Here is a 15,968-nt window from a genome sequence, read left to right as displayed (position 1 = left end):
ATTTCAAGAATGTCAGATGAATAATATTCCATTCTTTTGACCTGTTTTTTTATAAATATTGATTTATCACTCATATTGTAATATTATAGGCGTGAATCAAATAGTTATAGTAGTTATAGATCAAATTGTTAGATGGCGCTAATCAAAAATATGTCAATTAGTTTATGATTTATGAGTGATTGCAAATCATGAAAAGTGTTTTATTAGATAATATAGGTCTACCAGAATCTGATGGCATATTTATATTTAAGAAATAAAAGATTTTCATATGGCAATTTTATTTGACAACTATCAAAATGATTGTCAAATTATTTGTCTTCTTTGCAATTCTTGAATAATTTTTAGGATTTTGTCTAAAAAATCTTCGAAGATGTCGAAAAAGCCGCTGCGATCACAAGCAAGAGGTGTTGTTTATAATGTTTATAGAAAAACATTCGATGAAGAAGGGTCAAACACATCACAATTTTCAATTTTGAATATTTTATTGGTAAATTGGACTTACCCGTTTTGATACTTAAAATTAAAAATATATAGTAGGTAACTATAATATTGTTTTTTGATTACAATATAATTTTATGAAAACTTATTACAGGAGTTTCCAATTCGGCTATGCGTCAAGTCCAAGCTGTCCAAGTCAATTTTATAATTGTTTGTGTATCTGTTAATACTTACGAAAATAAACATAGTTTTATTTTATTTTATTGTTATTTTATTTTATAAAAAAAATATTAGCATTATCTAGTTTTGATCTGCATTATCATTACATCCATGTTTTTACATGGCTTAATGATAATGAATATACAAATATAGGTATGTGTAAATAATAATATGTATTACATAGATAAAAGTAATATGTATATTATACATGTAAGTAGTACCTACAAAATATTAAGTGGATATCTCATTATTTGGTACAGTATTGTTCACTTATGTAATGTGACTAATGATGTTGAGGACAAAATAAAAAATAAGCAGTATCAAGATCGGTCAGTCCATTTTCCCTAGGGTTGCACACTCAAAATTTTGATTTCCCCAATTGCCATCAGATTCTGGTTTACCTATATATCCAGCAATTATAATGTTCATCAGAGGATAGGGATAAAAGGTTTTTACAATAATACAACAAAATACGAACAATAAGCCAAAAATGTTTAATGTCATAATAAATTTACACTGCATTAACACCAAAATACGATGACGCGGCGCGCCCACTAAACGAGTCTAAAAAAAGTCCACTAAAATTATTATTACATACAATCGGATAGATTTATCAGATTATTATCAGCGCGATAATATACAAGTACAATTTAAAGGTACGAACATACGCGTCAACATCTCATAAACTTTAGGACACACTTATCTATATTAAAATTAAATTTATACATACAATTCTTCTATTCTATGATTATGAGTCATGATTATGTTTATATTGTAATGCAAAATATTAGGAAACGTATAAAACTTTCCGATCTTATAAATATTTTATTGTTTGAAGTTGGCGGGATCGCGGTCTTGCTAAGTCTACATGATTTTAACCATTCGTAACACTTCATAAAAATCGTTCTGAAACCATCAATGTCATTTCTACTTGATCGTTCTTCATTTATTTGAAATAACAGTTACGAAAAGTAAATGACAATATTGTTATATTATTCTTGAAGTTAATTGAAACACCTAGTTACATAGGTAATCATATAGGTCAAACAAAAAAACTTGTACATATTTGTAACACATTATGCTAAAAGTTAGGTTTTCAAACGTTCTTCTATTAATTTAAAAATGCTTCATTCCTTTACCAAATCCTTCCGTTGCTATAATCAATCTATCTAAGAATATCGATCCGACGAAGAACGTCAATTGAAAAAATGTTGTCAGCTTACTTCTTGTGCACTTTACCATACAGTTTAATAGTTTAACTTGACCGCGATCCACCATTTTTTATCAATTATTATCGCCATAGATATGTCTCAAGCAGGTAGGTGGCGCATCACACAAATCATTTGGTATCCACGTATATTCACATTCGAAATAACACTCTGTACACGACGCCACAAGATTTATTTTAGGTTGGATCATGAAGGACTGTTATGGTATTTCTTATATAGTTATCCTTTTAACAGAACTAACATCTTAAAGTATACTACAGTTTAATATAGATTTTGAGATGTTACTGACTTTAATAGCTGTCTTATTTAGGCTCAATACGTTACTCAATAAGTTATAAATATTATTAGAGTCACTTGAATATTCTTACCAAATACATTAGAAAATCTTGTAAGTCACCATAATCCACATGAATACTCGCAGAAACATCATAACATTCCACATACCAACAGATATGATAAAGTAGAAAATATAAGAGCATACGTCATACGACACTATCATATAAATCTCATATACAATTGATGTAAAAACATCAGCAGTGATACCCACCTGACACGCTGCGTGCACACAAGAATACATAGATCCTAGAGGAATATGACTAAAAACTTAGTGACGTAACAATAAGACGATCCAGGCAATACGATTCTCTACTGAAAGGGCCAAATGCCAAGACAGTAAGTAAATAATATTTACTAGTGAACCAAGTCCTGTGAGTGAACTTTGTGGTTATGGTTCCTAGCCGATGAATTACCTATGGGTAGTCATTATAGTTACGCCACTAAAACTGTTTCACATTTTGAAATTAAAGACTTTGAAAAATTTTAAGATATGTCTACTCACGCTCTTTTGAACGGTTGTTTTAATTTTAAAGTCTTTAATTTAAAAATGTGTAAAACATTCCCATTTCAAATATGAAACTACAATCTTTTGATTATAAAAATCTCGCATAACTTATCCAGATTAAATATATAAAAAGATAAGATTGCATTAAATATAAATTGAATCGGTTATTATTGCTATATCTGGTCCTGTATATGATATTTAGTTCGGAGTATCACTCTTTCTAGCACAGCGATTAAAATCGTGGTCATTTTATTCATGATCACTTCTTTCTTACACAACGAATTCGTCGTGTATTTACTTGTAATTAAATATAGATGGCGTTGAAATCAATTTACAACGATTTTAATTGCGGCGCTAGAATTTTTAAATGTTTAAAATTTAAACCGTAAAGATAAAATTTGTATTTCAGATATGTGTATGTGTGTGTGCGTGTAGCGTGTGTGGAACTGCCTTGCTCATCGGCCGGTTAGAGTATTGTCATATTTATTACTAAGTCTTTTTATCGGTAAATGCAATTTTCAATAATGAAAGTTCAAAACATAAATGAAATCCAGTCTATGATAGTATGATAACTTTGTAATAACAAAGATTAATGATAATAAAAAAATTATCAAAGTTCGTCAAAATTACATGGTAAAGTTATAATCACTTTTTAATGGAAGTAGATGGCGCTGAATTGAATGTAAACAAATACAAAATAATTTGGGGCTTTTACGATTATAATTTCAAATAATTTCCAGTGTTATAATAACCTACAAGTGTAAGTGAAAGAAAATAAAACTAACAATATCCGATTATACAAATTGATTGAATTAAAGGACACAAATGAACGAATCATAAAACAATCGATTTAAAATTAAAGCTGTTAATTTAAACCATAATAAATTAATTGACAAATAAACTAACACAAAAAGTACACACATTTTTAAACAACACAATTTAGACATCATTCTTTATTGCCATACATGAAATTATTTAACACTTTACCTCAAACATAAACACAAGTAAAAAACGGAACATCCTGTATAGTGTATGTCATATAATAAATAATTCATTTCTTTATTGCCAAACATGAAATTATTTAACACTTTACCTCAAACATAAACACAATTAAAAAAAGGAACATCCTATGTATGTCACAAAAATATTCATTCACAAACATAGATACAAAACGGAACATCCTGTATAGTGTAGAGTGCAGACAAAAGACGTAGCTGACAAACTCGTTCGGCCGGTGTGAGCCGGGAGGCTGGGAGCGGTCGGGGGCCGGTACGGCGCCCCCTCCCCGCGGGCCCGACCGGGCCGCCTCAGACGAACCACTCGTCCTTGTGCGGGGCGCCCGCGCCGCTCAGCGCAGCGCCCGCGCCCGCAGGCGGCCCGGGCGCGCCGCCCTGTACCTGCACCCCAGCCCTGCTCCTTACTCATCACATTATCTATACTAATGCCATTGAGATATACATATGGAGACGACACCGCCTACATCACTTATGCTCCGCTCAACATACGCCATATGGCGTAACTGCACGCTCATTTTTTATTTGTTTTAAAGTGAAACGCATCAAATATGCCTTCGTGTGTGTTACGATATTGCACAAATAATACAAATAATACGGAAAAGTGCAAAGGAATTACTTTCATCGGTAAGTACCTAACTAGATAATAATTTTTAAAACTTAGTTAGAGCAAAAAAATGGCGCACAGATTTTGTTCGTGGTGTCTCCTCCATACGAAGTAATATTATCTTAATGACTAGTACTAGGTTTCGTCGCGGAAGAATTCTAATCAATACCCGCGGCCCCATCATTAAAGCGGCTCGACGGAACACAGTGGGGTTTTAGTCGGTAAGAATCCGACATAACCCTCGGCTCCTTCCCCGGGGGCCGTGGGTATCTTTGGAAGATTTCCGTGAAAAAAAAAGGTTTCGGCCCGCGGCTTCGCCCGCGCAGTCAAAGAAAAACCCGCATATTTCCCGTTCCCGTGAGATTTCCGGGATTGCGTTATTTTCCCGGGATAAAAAGTAGCTTATGTCCTTTCTCGGGTATCAAAATATCTCCATACCAAATTTCATGAAAATTGGTTCAATAGTTTAGGCTTGATTGAGTTACTATTTTTCTGACAGACAGACAGAGTTACTTTCGCATTTATAATATTGGTATGGATTTTAAAGCTAAAGAGATTGTTTGTTTGTGAACGATCTAATCTCAGGAACTACTTGTCCGATTTCAAAAATTATTTCGGTGTTAGATAGCCCATTTATTGCGGAAGGCTATAGGCTGTATATCATCACGCTAAGACTAACAGGAGCGGAGCAATGCGTGTGAAACCGCGGGAAACAGCTAGTATTATAATATGTGCACACAAAAAAGATCATTATTATCGTTGTCTTTAATTTTCTAAGCGTTATTCAAATAGCTGTTACCCGCCTGTTCGTCCGTGTGGGAAAAGAAATTTCTAAGTAAATGAAATATTTCAACGTGGTAAGAATCATATATTATTTTCTAGCCTTCAGACACAAAAAAAAAATACTTTCGTGCGCATCACGACGTGAAAGAAAGACAAAGAAACAAACAGAATTTCATATTAATATAATCTAATATATTATATTATAAAGGTGAAAGTTTGTATGGATGTATGGATGTTTGTTACTCTTTCACGTAAAAACTACTGAACCGATTACAATGAAATTTAGCACACATATAGAGGGTAACTTGGATTAACACATAGGATAGTTTTTATCCCGGAAATCCCACGGAAACGGGAACTATGCGGGTTTTTCTTTGCAAACGCGGGCGAAGCCGCGGGAGGAAATCTAGTACAGTAATTAAGAATTTCCATACGTAACTATGAAAATGTGTTATGTGATTGTGTAAGTCAGTCAGTATGTAAGTCTGTACACCACTGCTGTGTGTGTGTGTGTGTGTGTGTGTGTGCACCGGATGTAAGTAATGTGCACCTACCCGCGCGGGCCCGCAGGGTGCGCCCAGTTTCCCGGCAGCCGCGTGGCGCTGCCCGGCGAGCAGGGCGCCGCGCCCTTCCCGCCGGCACCGTTGCTGCTTGCCATTTGATCTACTGCAATAAGAAATTAAGTTTTTAGTTATAATAATTTTTAAGCTATTGCATAGCTTCTATCGCGGGCCTTGAGCGCGGGGACCGAATTCAGAAATTCCGTAACGAAAAAACCTCACGCTCCCCACTTCGACGGGCACGGAGGTGTGGCTTGAAGGCATGCTATGCAATAGCTTTACCGTAGCAGTCCCCGAGTGCCACACGTCTTTTTTTATTTATTTCATTTATTTATACATATTATATAAAACCATTCCTACCTTTACAGTTTACCCAATGCGATAGGGAGGTCAAATTTACAATACAATTTACTCATTAATACAAAAAAAAATATTCCATTAAATAAGATTACTATAATAATCAACAAAAAAAATTGTGTGCGTGTACTAGTGTACACACGTAAGAAGTGAAACTTCTTTATGATCTTATTTTTCAAAAAATAATTTACTATAGGTAGGTATGCAACTTTACAGGAATACGAATCACACGTGGTAGGGATAAGAAAAAGATGGCGCGTAATGAAAAAATGTTACACTAAATTTTTTTCCAACCCCGATAAAAAAGTTTCACTTCAATAATTTTATTTATTTATATAAAACCATTCCTACCATTACAGTTTACCCAATGCGATAGGGAGGTCAAATTTACAATACAATTTACTCATTAATAAAAAAAAAAATTACATTAATTAAAATTACAATAATAATCAACAAAAAAATTGTGTGCGTGTACTAGTGTAACGTGTACACGTAAGAAGTGAAACTTCTTAATGACCTTATTTTTTCAAAAAATAATTTACTATAGTTAGGTATGCAACTTTACAGAAATACGAATCACGCGTGGTAGGGATAGGAAAAAGATGGCGCGTAACGGAAAAATGTCACGCGTAACGAAAAAATGTTACACTAAATTTTTTTCCAACCCCGATAAAAAAGTTTAACTTCAAAACTGTAGAATAAATATCACCTACGTTGCAAAAAATTCAAAATTATACCTCATTCCAGAGAAAAAAATATTACCTTCTTATAATTATATAAAATTATCCTATCACCATATTAGTTACCATACTTCTCCGAAACGACTGGACCGATTCTGATTAAATTTTGTGTGCCTATTGAGTAGATCTGAAAATCGGCCAACATCTTTTTTACATAGACCTAAATGATAAGAGTAAGGTAGAACAACGTTTGCCGAAGAAGCTAGTAATCATCACTACATAGTATACTTAAAACAAAGTCGCTTTCTCTGTCCCTATGTCCCTCTGTATGCTTAAATTTTTAAAACTACGCAACGGATTTTGATGCGGTTTTTTTTAATAGAGTGATTCATGGGGAAGGTTTTAGTATATAATTTATGAGGTTTTAGACAAAGCGGGCGAAGCCGCGGGCGGTAAGCTAGTAAATAAATATAAGTTACAATGTAAATGTGTGCGTCGGTTGGGTGCTCTCCGGCGGCAGTAGCAGCAGAGCGCCGCTACCACGAGCAGCAGCACCAGCGCCGCGGCGCCGGCCCCCGCCGCCACCCACGCCTCGCCCGCGCTGCCGCCGCCGCTCTCTGGAATGTCGTACCATATGATTGAAATCTATATATATATATAAAACTCAAAGGTGACTGATATAGTGATCTATCAACGCACAGCCCAAACCACTGGACGTATCGGGCTGAAATTTGGCATGCAGGTAGATATGTCATAACTTAGGCGTCCCCTAAGAAAGGATTTTAGAAAATTCATCTCCTAAAGGGGTAAAATAGGGGATGAAAACTTATACATGAAAATTTATCTTTTCCACGCAAGCGAAGCTGCGGGCAACAGCTAGTTACACTATAAAGTGATCGAACTAATAGGACCATGTGTATTTGAAAAATATCATTTACTGAGTAATTCATATTCTAACATCAAATTGTTCGTTTACTCTTACTAATAAATCCTACAATGTCAGAAAATGGCTCTCCCGCTCAATCAACCTGCACGAATTGTAATTCTTTCATCTCTCGATACTTGATGGAAAAAACTCAGAAGGTAGCTAAAATACATTTTTAAACTTGTTAATATATTCCATCATTCGCTAGAGCTGCGTATTGTGAGGCTGTTCCGTGTAGGCCTTCTGTTAAGATTGTGTATAAGATAGACTCTTTTTTATAGTATATACTAACCCGGACACAGCGTAGCCGTGTCCTCATCCGAGCCGTCCGCACAATGGTCCACTCCATCGCACGTGAGGTCCGCGCTCACGCAGAACTCGCGCTGCTTGCACCGGAACTCCTTGCAGCCGTGCTCTGGAAGGAATACTGGATATGAGATTTAGATTTATCTGAATTTAACTTCGTATAGCTTTCGAATAGGTTTTTGGATTATTAAAACTGATTAACTAAATTCATTAAATATTGGATTAGAGACATTAATTAAAAGATATTTTTCTTGTTGGCACAAATATAACGGTTCCAAATTCTTAATATTTTGAAAAAGTTTATGAATAAGAAAAGTTTTACCATAGTAAAAAATACTCAGCATGTTTCATTTCGTTTAAACTTCAGCGTATTTATTAAAATCACGCGCTGGCTTAACGCATGGACTGCCAGAAGTTTTAAAAGCAAAATTCAGTATGAAATACAAAAAGCGGCGATGAAATCAAAAACCATCGGCGCATAAAGTCAATACAATGGATGCGTCGCGATCCATCAATCGATTTGCGAAACATTAAAATCAATATGTCGTCAGGCTGAAGCCTCGCGCCAAAAACAAAAGTCAATCAAATTAAAAAAACCACTCGAAACTCAGTTCGGCTGGTTAAATGATTGAAAGTTATTTCCCCTATAAATATGTAATAGTTTATACTCGTAGCTTTGAGCCAATTTAACGAAAAATTCACAGGTTTATAGCTTGATTGAAGTTTTAAGCGCCGTAAAATGTTTTTGCATTTTATAATGTAGTTTGAGCTTGTTCATTATTTTATGTAGCGAATTTAATATAATAGCTTAAAGAGGTAAAATAAAAACAGAACAACATAATATGGAAAGTGCTTAGATATTTGATGCTATTGTTAGTGGATTAAAAGAAATAACAACCCTCTCGTTGCGGTCAGGTGAAGTAAGGTCCCCTTTGAAAAGCGTTTGATGTCAACACTTTGGGATTTGGGGGAAAATGCAGACGTCAGGGGATTCTTTAGAATTTTTTATTCACGTCGGTGTACGTCTACGCATCACAAAACAAAAGTTATTATAACCAAGCCAAGCTTACTTTTGTAAGCGTTTATTTTCAAGAATACTCGCTGTAAAGTTTTCGAAACGTCATGATAAAATATGATATAACGAATAAATCGCGATTTAATTCCATTAAACGGTCTTTAATTTCTAACTTTATACCTAGTATACTAGGTATATTGTTTATTATGAGGTTTCTCACTTAGTTTTCAAAACTAAAACATAATTATATATGACTATATATACCTAGCCCATATTATAATCCTGCAATGCTGATAAATTAAAACACTTTAATAATAACAATGCATCCCATTTCTTCTCTATTATCTTGTTACGTCTCGGTCTCCAATCTTCTATCTCCGACCTTACCTAACATCTTCCAAACTACCATAAAGAAGTAGGCAATATAGCAAACATACTACAAAAAAAATGTTAACAGCAATCCAAAGAGACGAAATACCACAAAAAAATGTTAACAGCAATCCAAAGAGACGAAATACCACAAAAAAATGTTAACAGTAATCCAAAGAGACGAAATACCACAAAAAACATGTTAACTACAATCAAAAGAGACAAAACTTTAACAGATACTAAAAACAACTAAAAACACAGCCAAGTCCGCTGATTGCGGTCTACCAAGCTCCGTATACAACTACGTCTTAATGGACAAAGTTACTTAAAGCGTCACACACAGTCCATTACCGCGGGTTGTTGTGGCTTATAACTCGGCGTCGGTTCAACTTTGCTCGTTAAAAATTCGTAATTGATTTTTTAACTCCTGCATGCTGCAACGGTTCTATTCAAATCTACATACTTTGCGGATTTAAAATGCAGTTTTACTTCACACGAGTTATCGTAAGATCCAGTTGCTGTCTATCTTTTATGCTTAATTTTAATGATCATCATACCTATAAAAATAGAGATGGGTATACTACATTAATGTTACAAACAAAATTAGCTTAGTGTTAATATTTTTCACATATTGTATCGATTAAACAGCTTTTTCTGAACAGCACATGAAATAAAGGTGTCCTTCAAGGGTACGTCCTTGGTCACTATCTATATAATATCGATAACAAAGCCAATTTATTTTTCAATTATAATAAGCAAACGTTTTGGCGCTGTTAGATTGTAATTTTAATTAAAAAAGAAGACCCATATTATCTACATAAAACCTCTATTGACCAGTGACGTGAAACAACAAGGGTGGAGGGTATGGAATATTAAATTGATTTCGGGAGCCGTGTTTTGAGGTTATATTAAAAGAACCTTTGTATGTTTACGAATATTATTTTTCATTGTTGAAGTCTTTTTTATAAAGAGTATTAATAATAATGATGAACCAAAAGTTGAACAGTTTACTTTAAAAAATCTGTAATAATTAATTATACTGTAATAATCATATTTTGAATTACATTTGGAAATGTATCGATATATTTCTATAAAGATATTCATTGATTTATTTTTCCCGATGTTTTGAATACTTAACAGTTTGCGTAGACACTTTTCAAAAGCATTAAGACTCACCCGCGCGAAATCAAACGCCAGTAAATATACACTTTTATGCGATAATACTATTCAATGGCAATAATAATCTATAAAGCATAACAAAGAAAATATCAATCACTTTGTAAAATACACACGCAATGATATTATTTTCTAACTGATAACTGAATACAAAAGTTCGCATCAAACTTAGATTAAATCCATATAACGGTAACTATACACAGAATTATTCCCCGTAGAATATTCCAGAAACCCTTGGAAAGTTACCGAATATCTCGCCGTGTACTTTTCCACGCAGTCAGGTGGAAAATCTAATTGGTGTAATACGTTACGTACGAGGAATATTTGGAGAGGAAAGAGATCTGTACATTCAAACAGAGGAATATGAATGAATTCCTGCGTAAGAGGATTTAATACTAAAATAATGGGAAGGATTTAAGCGAAATAGCATTTACGTGAGAATTTGTTGCCAATATTAAATAGGGTTGGAATTTAAGATGCTGTCGTCGGATGAGAGGCAGGGGAAACGGATTAGGTTAATAATAGGAATAACCAACCCCTTCACTCGAGTTTAATTCTAATTTTCCTATTGTTTGTTCTGAATTATTCTTAAATTTTCCTGCAGCAAAATATTTAATTAAAATAAAACATAACGAAGAGACGTATTATCACAATTCACCAGCGTTAATTAAGGATTTTAAAGTACGTGAAAACACAAGTGTTACTCCAAAAAGAGAAGTCAGAAACCTCGGCTACCTGGTTTAAATGAACGCAAAAACTCACCCAACTTAGCAGAGTAAATACGTTCCTCCCACGTTACTCGTAACATATTCAAAATGGTAACAAAGGCTGAAATTTTCGCGAAATAAGCGGTATTTATTCTCGCTTAGCATTTTGATGAAAGGCAATGTACGCACAGGGAATGCTTACATGTGTGCTTTGTTGGTCCCCTGTTTTAAACTTTTAAATCACGATTATGAAGTTTTTATACGCATTAAGTCTGCGTTAATTATTTATGGCTTAGTTTTCAGCTGTGAAATGATATTTCTTCATGTCAATAAAATTTTATAAGAATGTTATAATCATGTGTAAAATAATGCAAAAATGTTTTCTGAGGTATACATGTCATAAACGGTATCGATCCCAAGAAAACTCGTTTGGATTTGAAAGAAATAGAAATATCTTTGCAACGACTATACAAAATTCTAAATATGCAACCACACGATAAAAATCTTGTGCTAAATTATTGCTCATAAAATAGTTCTACCATTATTTAAATTCTTAACAATTAAAGATAAAGTAATAATTTTCAAAGTCAATCAAAATAGAACTAGTTTCTCCTCATAAATAATAACACAAACACAAAATATACATAATAAATACAGCATATTTGCCAAGATATGGTAAATATTATAAGAAGGATTGGACTCATGATTCAAATCGCTCTCAAGCAATAGATGAAGCCATTAGACCTTACAAATATATTCGTTCAGGTGAAGAGGATAACGAGAATTCAATTTCAATAAGCGTTTCTTTCAAATCGCGTTTAGTATTCAAAAGATTAATATTATCCAAAGCTTCAGAGAAATGTAATTCATCTAAATCTATGACATCTTTGAAGGTTTCTTCTTTGTATTCCTGAATAATGTGGATTAGATTACAGATAATATTTACTGAAAATACGTAGGAGTTTAATCGATGCAAATTTAATTTCTATAATTAGAATTCGACTATATGCGGATAGGTTACACTGTATCACATCAAACGAAACTCTTATTGGATAAATTCATATGCGATTTATGTATTGTATCATTTCAAATATCAACGTTTCGTGTACTTTACAGAGCATATAATATGGCCACACCATCTGATTTCTTATCTTTTCTATTTTGTATATTTTTGTTTTAACTATACCTAAGTAATAAATGCTGAATTGCAAATTCAAATACACGACTTAAGAAGCAGGCCATTTAACTGATTGATTGTGGATTCGACATATCAGTTCAGCAGATTTTGTCTTGCAAATAAAGAAATAAACACACACATGTTTTAACTTTGTTATATTATAGTAGATAAAAACATTGCGTTTAATTATTATCACTGAAACTGTGACAACTTTGTTATCTACAAAATGCATGTATCAATAAACCCGCACAATATTATCAACTCGCAATTATTAATTTGTTGATAAAATTTATATCGTAACAAGTAAATCAGTTTAATTTGCTGGTTTGATTGTTTATTGTCCCAGAAATTTCCAGGAAGTTTTATGTTACTACAATATGATAATCATATTATTTTATGAACGCTAAGAGAATGGTACTAAGTAGTGCACAAAACTAGTGATAAGTACCTAAAATCCACGAGTTTACAGCTTCATAACACATTTAAATTGATAAAACAAATCAAAGTATAAAATCTAACTAAATCTTATCAGAATTTTGGTGACCCCTAAATTTTGATAATCATTTCCCAAGTAATATGCAAACATACGCACCTAGTATAATGATTCAAACAATCCTCCTTATTAAAATAGAATTTTTTTTAATTGGTAATAGGGAAGCGCTTGACCACAATCTCGCCTCATGTTAAGCTGAGATGTGGTCTAAGATGGAGCGCGCTTCCCTAGAAGGTACCTGTTCACTCTACGCTTGAAGACCCCCCGCTTGAAGAACCACGCAAAACCCCGATAAACATGTTCCACTGCTATTTGATAGTATCCCCAAGCAAAGTCAATAGGTAAGATCACTCACTGGGGTCCTTAACAGCGGTGATGACCAGCTTGAAGCCGTTCGCGTCGGTCCCCCAGTTGTCCGTGACGTACTTGAGTGTCACGAAGTTGCTGCGCGTGAACAGCGCGCCGACCTGCTGCTTGGTGTTCCGGCAGGAGAGGTCGGCCTGTAATTTTGTTTATAAATTATACACATACGTGAATACAGATACAAAATAATAATTGACAGGATACGAATTTATTAAATCTTCTAAAATACACAATTTGAAAGGATGAGAAAAACAACACATGAGACATTGTGAGATAGGGATGGTGGATTCGTTTGCGCATATGGAGCAATGCTGATCAATTTACATTTGTAGAATATTTTTGAATACATTAATATTTTATTTTTGCTTAGGAATATTTAGCTTTTTGAGCATATGTAATGTTTCTCTCGTTCATTCTGTGTAAAACACCTAAATGGCAAAAGTAAAATCGTAAAAAGTGTATCCGAAAATTTGTCGGCGCCAAATTATGTCTTTAAAATTCACTAAGGCGTTCAGCATTTGCATAGTTTACATAGCATAATAAGTCGTAGGCTAAATCCAGCGTATAATTACACAAATCTGCATAATGCCCTCTTATTACTAAAATCATCAAACCTCAAGTCTATATCATCCAACCAGCGAGGAGCAATATTTCCTTCATCGAGCGGGCTTAGTGAGCGATCGGGGTTTTATATCGCTGTCATATTTCAGAGAGATATGGGGGAGACGTGACCACCCCGGATTTAGACCACCCCCCACCACCTCCCCCCAACTCCGCCCTTGTCTCGTGCATCAAAAGAACTACTTGCATCAAAATTTTGCATTCCAGACCCGATCCTTCGCTGGGAATTTTATTAAGTCGACGGTATATTAAAATTCCTTATAGGAATTCGTATTCTTTCCTCGGAGATCGAATATTTTACACCTTTATAAAGGTTATAGCTCTATTATGGAAGGTTCCTTCCGGCTTTATTACATTCCTTTGTTTTTAAACACATTGTTATTTCTAAAGAAAGGAAGCTATTTTTCAGGCATGTTGGATGTTTGCCTAACGTTTGGAATACCTTTTATGATATCTTTTGAATTATGTAGGTACTTAATAAGATAGGATTAACTTCTTTATCATCTTAAAAATGTTATTTTCCTCAATTTAAATATTAATCGAACCTCATTCTTTTTGAACTTTTTCCTGTTGTCTGAAACAAGATACTGATAAACTTTTTAAGCTTCTTAAATTGGGGTTTCTATAAATTGGTGTATTAAAAAATGGGAATACGTAATTATGCTTCACTGTTATCAAATTGCAATATACTTTTAATATAATTTTCAATACGATATGTGAAGTGGAAAGGTCACGGTTATTATCTACGCGAATAAGCCTAAGTTCAAGCTACGGACTCTTCTTTAAAACACTACTAAACCGTAAACTTCAGTTACAATTAAGCACTGTTATTGCATCGATATCCAACACGATCTAGAATAAAACAGCTATACTCGACCCGTTAAAACACCAACTCACATTAGCCCAGTCAATTTCCTAGCGAGCAAGCGCTCCAAGTCTTATAACTTTCATGATGTAAAGCGCTCGTACAGAACGCCCGCTGAATTTAAAGCAGCTGCATTTTCTGTCCACGTCCGAATTATTAAGCGCTGAATAAGGCTCATGTCGCTTTAAAACTTCATTCTTCTCAACAGCTGTTTTGGCTGTTTGTGTATTTTTTATTCGAGTCGTGGCGTTTTAACATTATGTTGCGAAGTCTCAATTAGTATTAATCTTTGTTTGCATTGTTAAATAGATGTGTTAAATCATTTCAATCATCAAATTATTTTTTGGGGTACAAAATTGTGTTCCCTTGGCTTTTTTCATGTGAATTTTCAATGATTCCTAAATAAAGGTGTTCACTTACAACCAATCTAGATGAAAAGCTACCTGACTTTTATGTTCATCTTGTGTACATTATATATTACTAGCGGTCCGCCCCGGCTTCGCCCGTGGTACATATTTCGCAATTAAAAGTAGCCTATGGTCTTTCTCAGGGTCTAAAGATTGTCTGTGCCAAATTTCATCAAAATCGGTCCAGTAGTTTATGAGCCTATTCGTAACAATCATACAAACAAACAAAGTTTTCCTCTTTATAATATTAGTGTAGATGTATATCAAAGATTTTTTTTTTTAATTTAGCCTTGGCTGTATTTTATATGCTCAGTATATTGAAATATAATACAGAAATGTATTTTATTTAGCAAAATAAAATTTTTCACTGCTACCTATGCCTATGAAAATCGAACTTATTTTGGATCCTAGACTATTACCCACTTAAGTCTGAAAACTTTTTTAGAACACTTATTACAACAGGAACAACTAACAATTAATATACAAATGTTATTTTTTTCGTATAAAGACAAAAAATTTCGAACTTTTAAACAATTAATTAATAGAGGTATTTGCAAAGCGACATGCTGGCGCTAACAAAGCTTTGTATGCGTAACAAAGCGTTTTGTAACAAACAGAATAGATGATTTTAACCTAGTATACATATTTTTTAACTTTCCATGTTCACTTAAATATGTATGAGGATAAATGCTTTGTAAAGCCCATTTTTCCCGCCTGAAAGAAGTATTAAAAATATCAGGCGTGTTTATTCATTCTATAATACTTATTTTTTAGTCCATGTTTTGACAGAGGTTTATGAAGAATATAATAATAATAT

The 15,968-nt window shown here is 33.8% G+C and overlaps 1 protein-coding gene across 1 annotated transcript in view; it reads right to left on the bottom strand.

The window, feature by feature from the left end:
• Positions 1-1,128: 1,128 nt before the first annotated feature.
• The window catches only part of LOC123705820, a 69,655-nt gene continuing 54,815 nt past the window's right edge, over positions 1,129-15,968 (bottom strand). Inside the window, exons 3-7 of the mRNA XM_045654851.1 lie at positions 13,251-13,395; positions 7,945-8,067; positions 7,207-7,344; positions 5,685-5,796; positions 1,129-4,165 (exon numbers count right to left, since the gene is read on the bottom strand). Of these exons, the coding sequence (XP_045510807.1) occupies positions 3,880-4,165; positions 5,685-5,796; positions 7,207-7,344; positions 7,945-8,067; positions 13,251-13,395 (804 nt within the window). The 3' untranslated portion in view covers positions 1,129-3,879. The remainder of the gene's footprint in view (positions 4,166-5,684; positions 5,797-7,206; positions 7,345-7,944; positions 8,068-13,250; positions 13,396-15,968) is intronic.

This window comes from Colias croceus, chromosome 3, assembly GCF_905220415.1.
Source record: "Colias croceus chromosome 3, ilColCroc2.1".
In the NCBI taxonomy this organism is placed as follows: domain Eukaryota; kingdom Metazoa; phylum Arthropoda; class Insecta; order Lepidoptera; family Pieridae; genus Colias; species Colias croceus.
This window is presented reverse-complemented; position numbering and strand designations above follow the sequence as displayed.